This window comes from Lactuca virosa, chromosome 1, assembly GCF_052849685.1.
Source record: "Lactuca virosa cultivar CGN04683 chromosome 1, Lactuca_virosa_CGN04683_v6, whole genome shotgun sequence".
NCBI lineage: Eukaryota > Viridiplantae > Streptophyta > Magnoliopsida > Asterales > Asteraceae > Lactuca > Lactuca virosa.
Window position 1 is genome coordinate 49,656,742 of NC_136426.1, and position 9,013 is coordinate 49,665,754.

Sequence of the window (9,013 nt, forward strand, 5' to 3'; positions counted from 1 at the left end):
CAGTTTGATCTTGGATGACCCCTTTTCCATTGGGAAGAGAAATCTTTTCTGTACTACCATTGTTACCATTGTCAATGTCCATGGAAACCTTGGAAATAGACCCAATAAGCATTTCTGCTTTAGATGTGCTCTTAAACATTTCTGCTTCAGCAACAATCAATATTTGGGTCAAATCAATTAGGTTCACATCGAGATTCATCATATGAGAGTTTTTAACAAACTAACCATATAACTAAGGAAGCAAGAGGAAAAACAAATTAATGGCTTTCTCCCTTGGGAAAACGACACCCAATCTATCCAACTTGTCAATGTACGATTTCTTTTCAGAACACGTGTACACATAAAGTTTCCATATTGATGTTTATACGCCAATAGGAGGAGGTGGAAGGAAGATGATGTTTAGTTCTATCATTTCTTAAGGAAGGGAAAACAATTTCACCTTGACTTGAAATTGGAAGACCATCTCTAGAAGATTAAGGAAAACTATTTCCTTAAGAATGAGGAAGACCATTTCTATCTTCATAAGATATTTTAAATTCAGGAGAAAAGGAGAATTCAAGTTAGTTGACTTTAATCCTTAATTATTAACCCATAAATTTAAATTAAGGCTAGGATCCATATTTTCTATTCGAACTTTGAAGAGGGATATCGTAATCAAATTCAAATCTATTTTAGGTAGGTACGACTTTTACCAATTCCAATCCTATGGAACTCCTAGATCTTTTGAGATTCATTAATTCTTATCAATGGCATGTTTAATCTCGGATTATGCTCTTACTTTTGTGACTGGGTTGCCGAGGATCACACACGAGATGTGAATAACCATGCAAACCCACTTGACAACCTTGATGTCATTTACCATCTCACATTGATATGTTGGTTGACCACACACGCACCATCAACAATGATAATTTTCAAGATGTCCATCATATCTCTTTATAGTCCCTATTAGTGTGTCGATTAACCACACACACTCCACTGATGACATATAAAGCATGATGTGCGTTTTTCATGGATTAGCATACTTTTCACATTTTTCCTAAAGTAACTAAGAGTGAAATTTTAAAAATGGTTTAGTTACATTATATCATTATACTTATTAATGAGATTATGTCCTATCAAATTCGTTCGGCTATCGACCCTCCATCACACGGAGCGGTGAGTGAGAGTGGACACCCATTCAACGGTCATTTTATAGGTCGCTTTCTTATACCCTCTTTATAGCATGGTTTCGTGAATGAGGCGTACTAGCGATTTGACTTACTTTTCTTATACATATAATATATTAATCTTTTAATTATATATAGTATAAGGTATATTTTAAAACTTTTCTAAAATACTAGGTTTAAATTAAAATTTTCGGAATAAATAAAAAAATAATTTAATTTAAAATTAAACCAATTAATATTTAATCTTTATCTTTTAATTAACAATTAATTAAACTAATTTAAATCTCATAAGGATTAAATAATTATTTACTATTAACTATTAATCAAATAATTTAAATTTAATCTTAATCCAATCCCTACTAAATTTTTGAAAAATAAGCTTATTGGGGTTATCCAATTTTTATTATTCTATTTTAACTAATTAAAACAATAATTATCAAATAAGGAAACCCTAACTTGCCTTCTAAGTAATGAAAAATACGGAGGAGGCTAGGGTTTCTAAAACCCTTGTAAAAGTTGAAATTTTAGGGTGGAAGCTAGGGTTCAAGAACCCTAGCATATTTCAAAAATGCCTCCATTAGGGTTTAGTTTCTTTAAACCCTAATTTTGATCTATTCAACTTTGTGCAAGATCAATGAGAACAATGACTCTGATACCACTGAAAGGTTTTATATGTTACAAAAAAAATCTATTTTTGGCGGAAAAAGCATAAACCCTAAGTTCACATGCACCCTAAAGGATCTATGTTCACACTATGATATGCAAACAACTATTGAATATGAAGAACCCTAGAACTACATTGTTATTTTAGAAAAATACAAAAGGGTTATTAGAAAATACATACCTTGTGTTTATTATAGTAAATAAACATTGATTCCTTCTTGACCTAGCTTTAGAAAGCAAGCACTAGAAGTCTCGTGCCTCTAGTGGCTCACACCCAAACCCTAGCAAGATGGAGGCTAAAAAGGAGAGAGGATGAGAGGAATGATTTTCGTTTCTACCTCTTGTACAAGGGATGAACAAAATTGTGAACCCTTAGGAGGGTTTATATAGGTGATAAGGAGGCTAAAGGTAATGCAGTTTCCTTAGATAAAGTTTATCTCTTTTGTTTTCCCCATAAGGCATCCAAGTTTCCTTAGAGCCCAAAAAAAGCTCTAGAAATCATCTAGAAACCTTATAACCAACTAGAATTTTGTCCCCCCTCCTAGGAAAGTTCTAGAATTGGTCAATGTTCAGCTTTTGAACATTGTCATATTTAGTCCTTCCACTTTTAATTAATTCAATTAATTCAAATTAATTTCTGATTAATTCTTAATTAAACAATATAATTTCTAATTAATATATTATTCTTATAATATATTAATAAATCATTTATTTTGATTTCTAATTAATTTATTAACCATATAATAATTTAATAAATCAGTCTCTCTCTCCAAATAGCAATCCAGTCAATTACTAGGTTTGACGACAACCCAAAAGGACTTTGCTAATAATTCAATATTATACTAATTTAGTTATTAGATTAGACACCTAATCCAACAGGTTTATGGTTGAGGCTTTACTGTTATGCGTGTGAGCCAACAGACCTGGGTATTCCAGTCCGATGACTGATTGGACCCGCTGCATATTAACATTCCAATCCGATAACTGATTGGGCCAAGGCATTCCAGTCTAATGACTGATTGGGTCGGGGGTAATCCCGCCCGATGGTTTTGGACCCAAGGGTACTCCAGTCTGATGACTGATTAGACCCAGTAAACATGACATTATATAACCCAACTTATCTATCTTATCAGCTCATTTAATGAGTAGACGTTCAGGTCAACAATGAAATCGGTAAAAGGTATGTTATAGGGAGAAAATGGTCAAATCATCACTTAATTTTACTTTAGGACTTATTTGTAAAATAGGGTAAAATAATAAGACTTTAATGGAACCAGTTCAACAATGAAACCGGTAAACGGGAAAAAAAATTGTCAAATCGTCATTTTTACCGGTAATTCATGTTTTTTCGTAAACAAATCTTAGTTTGACACTTATTTATAAGTTATGAGGAAATATTGAGACTTTATCTAAAAATTATATATATATATATATATATATATATATATATATATATATATATATATATATATATAAACTTAAGGAGTTATTAATTTCTTTTTCTCTTACATTTATTTGGATTGGTTAATATTTCTTTTTAACATGAACCACATAAGAAATAAACCAAATATCTTATGAAAAAGATTGACATGAGTAAAACAAGAAATGAACTAACAAGACTTGATAATAAATCAAAGATTAAAATTACTTTGATAAAAGTGTTTGAACCCTAATCTTTCGGTGAAGAAAGCTATACCTCAAGTTGGAAAGAGTAAAGACCACTTTGAGCATTCTTTCTGGTTTTGTGGGTGTCATTTAAAAAGAAAAGGTGTAATTGATTAAAATAAATTGACTATTGGTGTGTTAATGGGTTTTAAACCCCACACACCTCTAATGTAATGTAGGCTGGTTCTGCGTGTCAGAGCACGAGCCCAAGGAATCTTGATATGAGAGAGAAAAAGAGTGTATTTATCTGTCAATTCGAGTCATTTAAAAGTAAGACTCAAATTTTTAACACTCACCAACTCTTTCTTGTCTTTGAAGGGTTGCACCAAAAAATCAGAATAAACCAATTGTTTCTTTGTTCTTGTTCTTGTTCTCTTGTTAATAGTATCTAAGTAGCAAAGAGACAAGTGATTAATCTGCATAACAGATAACACATTTGAGGTCATGTTAGCACAGGATACAACCAAACACAGATATTGTTTCTTAAATACCAATGCAAACATGTCTTCTTCTTCCTCTTCTTCTTCTTCTTCTTATTCTAAATCTCCAATCATTTTCTCGTTTGTTTGTATTCTAATCTTGTTTGTCGCTGTTGCTGAATCCGTACCAATAAACGAAACAAGCTTTAGACCAATGGAAACATTGAAGAAACTTAAGAAAGTCAGAGCTCATTTAAAGAAGATTAATAAACCTGCGCTTAAGACCATTAAGGTAAGTTTCCTCTTTGACTTATTGTGTTGACATTATCCTTAGTTTCTTGTAGCTCAAGGTTCGCTTTCGATTTTCACAATTTGGGTTTCTTTTGTAGAGTCCTGATGGAGATTTGATCGACTGTGTTCCTTCTCATCTTCAACCTGCATTTGATCATCCGAAACTCAGAGGACAAAGGCCATTGGTATATATACATTCATTGTCTTTTTGTTCTGTTTTTTGAATCGAAACAACTGAGATTTCTTAAAGTAACTTTTCTTTTTAATCACAGGAACCACCATCTGAGAGGCCGAAGGGGAATGACACCATTGATGAACACTTGGAGACAATTCAACTATGGGCAGAATCTACCGAATTCTGTCCAAAAGGCACTATTCCGATCAGAAGAACCACCGAAAAAGATGTTCTTCGAGCAAGTTCAATAAAAAGATTTGGAAGAAAGATCAAAGGAGGTGTGAGGCACGACACCATGAGCGGTGGCCATGAGGTTTGTTTAACTTTAATCAATCTGCAATTCTGCATGATCAACAAAACTCTGAATGCGAACCAAAAATGAAAAAGAAAAGACAAATTTATCACGAAAGTTGAAGATTTGCTTGCTGAGATACGTTTTCTGAAACTGTAGCATGCAGTCGCTTTCGTTAATGGAGATCAGTACTACGGAGCAAAAGCCAGTATGAATGTATGGACACCTGCTGTTACAGATCCATATGAATTTAGCCTGTCACAATTATGGGTTATATCCGGTTCATTTGGCAATGATCTCAACACCATTGAAGCCGGTTGGCAGGTAGATAACTTATTTGTATTTAATTCCCCGTTATAGCATTGATTAAGACAACTTTTTTTATTGAAACTTAAATGAAATAAATATGCTGTCACTTCAAAAATATTCATGATGTGATTTTTAAATTTTAATTCATAATTCATAATTCTCCAGGTTAGCCCAGAGTTGTATGGAGATGGTTATCCAAGATTTTTTACTTACTGGACGGTGAGCAATATCTCAACTGTTTCTATATATATATATATATATATATATATATATATATATATATATATATATATATAATTGGGCTAATAAATGTTAATATATACAGACTGATGCATACCAAGCAACAGGGTGCTATAACTTGCTATGCTCAGGATTTGTTCAAACAAACAGCAGGATTGCTATAGGTGCAGCGATCTCTCCAAGATCATCTTACAATGGAAAACAATTTGATATTGGTATCATGATATGGAAGGTAATGAGAAAAGCATTTGAATTTATTTAATGATATGCTAATTTGACTAAAACTACAAAAATGGTCAACGTACCATAAGATTAAGTCTAAATCAAATTTGGTTGATTCTATGGTGGTATACTTAATGGTTAAGGATTCGAATTCTAATTTCAATATGGATTGCACTCTTGTGGGTATTGTACATTTTTGTTAGCCATCATGTACCTGATTTATATTTCATAGCTAGTTGTTGAAAAAATAACTTAAAGTAAATAATAAAATAGGATTTTTTTTTTCAGGATAGAGAAAGTTGTGAAGTGGATTGATAAAATAATAAATATTAAGATTCTTTCTCCATTTCGAGGAAGTGTCTCCCATGTGTGGACTTCCCTTTAACTTTTACTTAATTAAGTAATTAAGCTATATAGACTATTACTAAGTTGATATCATCTAGGTTTGGGAACAATTATATATATAAAAGCCTTTATTGTTCTTTTCCTCATGTCCTTGATCCATGATCTTTGTTTGTTTTCTAAACAACTATTTCTATAACTCAACTTTTACAATGCTGTTAAATTGAAGTAATAAATTAACAAAACAGAAGGTTATATAATAATGCAACCATTGACATTGTTGTTATATTTATAGGACCCTAAACATGGACACTGGTGGCTACAATTTGGATCAGGGGTGCTAATAGGATATTGGCCATCTTTTTTATTCAGTCATCTACAAAAAGAAGCAAGTATGATACAATTTGGAGGGGAGATAGTGAACTCAAGATCAGGGGGATATCACACATCAACACAAATGGGAAGTGGTCATTTTGCAAATGAAGGTTTTGGGAAAGCTTCATACTTTAGGAATTTGCAGGTTGTTGATTGGGACAATAGTTTGCTTCCTTTAACAAATCTCCATCTATTAGCTGATCATCCAAATTGTTACGATATAAAAGCAGGAAAAAATAATGTTTGGGGGAATTATATTTATTATGGAGGTCCAGGAAGGAATGGAGGTTGTCAATAGAGAAAATTGCATAGTGGTAACAATATTTTTATTTACATTATTAATTCTTTCCCTCTAGAGGATTTTTGAAAATTTTTGTCTACAAAAAGATCCCTTTTTAAGTTGAATTTGTAGTAGGTTGCCATAATTAAGGCCATGTTAATGAGGGCTCTTGTATATTAGCGTTAGGGGTAGTAACTGAGTTTATAATGTATTATGGTTTGTATTTTGTAATGTGGTGAGTTTGGTTTTTCACTTTTTTGTGTACTTTTTTACATCTGTCATGGGGGCCTTTGGTACTAGTTTGACCATACTTAAGGGTTCAATATCTACTTTTGGGTATTGAAAGGAACTTCCAAAAATGAAAACTACCCTTGATATGGGGAGACACCCTTTATATCATCCCTTATATAATTTTATTCAAATTAAATTTCTAAGCAAATAAGGAGCATATATAAAAAAATGAAGAAACAGGAAAAAAAAATGTGGTTGCGAGTCATAATTATGCTTTGATATGGGAATGGAACTACTAAATATTAATTATTAAGATATATAAAATTAAATATAAGTCATGAGATTTCCATAGGTAGAGCACATGTAGCAGATTTTTAACTAATAAAACATATAGTATATTAATAAAACTTTGAAAACGCAAGTCTGGAAACAAACAATTAATATAATAGACTAATAGAGTATCTCAGTTATCCCATCATATTATTTTGACTCATAGACAGTCAACCCAGACAGCAAATTCTATAAGTACCCCTCTCTTTTCCAATTACACCCCTTGATTTGATTTTTTGTCTTTTGTTGTTTTTTGTTTTGTTTTTTTTTCCTATTTTGTTTTTTTTTTTTTGTTTTTAATTATTATTATTATTATTATTATAAATTTCGAAAAAAAATTTATAATTCGGACGACGTTATAAAATTCGAACGGCTATATAAAATCGGTTTTTAATTATTTTTTATTATATATTACTATTATTATTATTATTATTAATATTATTATTATTATAAAATCCGAACAACATTTTATATATCGGATGACATTATAAATTCGAACGACTATATAAAATCGGTTTTTAATTCTTTTTTAATTTATATTTTATAAATCGGGTTTTAAAATCCGATGACATTATAAATTTAGATGAAATTTTAAAATTCGTACGACATTATAAATTTGGACGACATAATGAAATTCAAACGACAATATAAAATAGAACAAAAACAAAGTTTGTCTTTATTTATAACGGATATATTAATTGGTTCGTTATTACATTTGCGTGGTGCGTTATGCGGATTGGAAACAAACTTTACTTTTGTTCCATTTTATATAGTCGTTGAAATTTTATAATGTCGTCCGAATTTATAATGTTGTCCGAATTTTATATGGTTATCGAAATTTATAATAATAATAATAATAATAATAATAATACTATTATTATTATTATTATTATTATTATTATTATTATTATTAATAAAAGAAAAAACAACAAAAAAACAAAAAGGAAAAAAAAACAAAAAAAAAAAGAAAAAAAAAATGATGTCAAATCAAATGTAAAAGGTTGATTAGATTGATGTTAGGGGGGGTAAAATGAGTTAAGGGGTAGGTTGATTAGATTGATGTTAGGGGGGTAAAATGAGTAAAGGGGGTACTTATAGCACAACCCTTGAGAGAAAACAAACATGCTAATTATAAGCCATACCAACCCCCTCCATCAAGAACTTGCTCAACAATGGACTTTAGAGATAATTCCAAGAACTAATTTACTGCCAACAAGTACTTATATTATATAATTTTTATTTATTTATAATTTTCTTTTTATGTTCAACAAGTACTTACAGATCAGAAACACATCATAATTAATCACTGTTTCACATTAGCATGTCTTCTGGCATTCAGTGTTATAAGGTGTTTAGACTGATCTGATAATAATGTGAAAACAAGATGTCTGCAATCGCTGAAGTAGACTTACATGGCCCCCTTTTTTTTATAAACAATCTTATGGAGGCACAAAGATAATATACCATAGTCTGTAACTATAATACTATTTATGCTTTTCCACTTTCTTAGTGCATGCATAATATTTATCCTTTTCCCAAAAAAAAGCCTTTATACTTTTTATCATATTCTACTTTTCATATAACTTTATAATTTTTATCATACAATGCATTGATCTTTACAAAAGCTCAATAGAACAGCATATTTTGTTTAAAAAAAATTATTTGTTAATATTTTACATGAAAAAAGTTTAAATTTTTTTTCCAATTGAACTACATATCCATTAAACAACAACGTGACATCCTACTATCGTTGAGTTTAATGCATTCACATTATAAATGCTCTTAGAGCATCTCTAATGATAGGTTATTTAAAAAGTAAAATACTAAGAATTAACCCCAAAAAATATTTTTTTTACCCTTAAATAAGTTGATTTTTGGATCAATAATATTAACCATTTTTATTCTATTAAATGATGTTTTTTAGTTTCATGTTTTATACAATTAACCCTATTCAATAATGTTTCGTTTTTATTCTTCTTATTATATTTAACTTTTAAAGATTTATTAAAT

The 9,013-nt window shown here is 30.4% G+C and overlaps 1 protein-coding gene across 1 annotated transcript; it reads left to right on the forward strand.

Annotated features, from left to right (window-relative positions):
- Positions 1-3,719: 3,719 nt before the first annotated feature.
- Positions 3,720-6,694, forward strand: LOC145125811 (protein neprosin-like). The gene is made up of 7 exons (XM_079061246.1): positions 3,720-4,208; positions 4,306-4,392; positions 4,480-4,695; positions 4,834-4,998; positions 5,149-5,202; positions 5,309-5,455; positions 6,083-6,694. The coding sequence occupies exons 1-7, from the start codon at positions 3,942-3,944 to the stop codon at positions 6,458-6,460; spliced, it is 1,314 nt and encodes a 437-aa protein (XP_078917372.1). The 5' UTR covers positions 3,720-3,941; the 3' UTR covers positions 6,461-6,694.
- Positions 6,695-9,013: the final 2,319 nt, after the last annotated feature.

What these genes read in the sequence shown, in the direction of transcription:
- LOC145125811 (XM_079061246.1), top strand. Translation starts at nt 3,942, where the DNA reads ATGTTAGCACAGGATACAACCAAACACAGATATTGTTTCTTAAATACC. An exon ending in CCATGAGCGGTGGCCATGAG is followed by an intron (nt 4,696 to 4,833) that starts GTTTGTTTAACT and finishes CTGAAACTGTAG; the next exon opens with CATGCAGTCGCTTTCGTTAA. An exon ending in CCATTGAAGCCGGTTGGCAG is followed by an intron (nt 4,999 to 5,148) that starts GTAGATAACTTA and finishes ATAATTCTCCAG; the next exon opens with GTTAGCCCAGAGTTGTATGG.